The following is a 670-nucleotide window of genomic DNA, read 5'->3' on the forward strand; positions in this document are numbered from 1 at the left end:
GCTTTTTAAGCTGTTAATATTTAAATAAACGACTGCACTGAAACAATTGTTATGGAGGTCTGTGTTAGTGACACCTGGCCTGCCACACTGAGACAGGTACAGGAGCCCCCAGGGCCACAGGACACACATGTGGCCTTTGGATGTTCCTCAGCATGGGGGCCAGGGCGGGGGCAGAGTGCAGCCAGGGTTGACCCGAGGGGTGGAAGGGAGATCCCAGGGCATCACGTCTCTGTCCAAGGCCAGGGGGACGAGCCTCTTTCTCTACTTAGACCCAGCCCCAAGGCCCAAGCCAAGGGTGACCCTTCACACTGGCCCAGGCCTCTGCAGACACCTTGGCTGAGGCTCCCCATGTGTGAGTGGTAAACCCTTGCCTCCGGCCCCTGCACAGAGCAGCCCAGCACAGAGCCCCCCAGCAGAGTTCCCCAGTATAGAGCTCCCACGGACGCCCCCCACAAGCACAGGGCCCCTGAACACAGAGCTCCCAGCACAGAGCCCCCAGCACAATGACCCCAGTACAGAGACTCGCAGCACAGAGCAGACCCCCAGCACAGAGCCCCCCAACACAGGGACCCCCCAGCACAGAGCAGACCCCCAGCACAGAGCCCCCCAACACAGGGACCCCCCAGCACAGAGCAGACCCCCAGCACAGAGCCCCCCAACACAGGGACCC

At 61.8% G+C, this 670-nt stretch overlaps 1 protein-coding gene across 1 annotated transcript in view; it reads left to right on the plus strand.

Annotated features, from left to right (window-relative positions):
- Positions 1-348: 348 nt before the first annotated feature.
- Positions 349-670, plus strand: part of MCRIP2 (MAPK regulated corepressor interacting protein 2) — a 6949-nt gene continuing 6627 nt past the window's right edge. Inside the window, exon 1 of the mRNA XM_032269449.1 lies at positions 349-352. Coding sequence (XP_032125340.1) covers positions 349-352 — 4 coding nt within the window. The remainder of the gene's footprint in view (positions 353-670) is intronic.

This window comes from Sapajus apella, unplaced genomic scaffold, assembly GCF_009761245.1.
Source record: "Sapajus apella isolate SASKATOON/1434 unplaced genomic scaffold, GSC_monkey_1.0 scaffold192, whole genome shotgun sequence".
Lineage (NCBI taxonomy): Eukaryota > Metazoa > Chordata > Mammalia > Primates > Cebidae > Sapajus > Sapajus apella.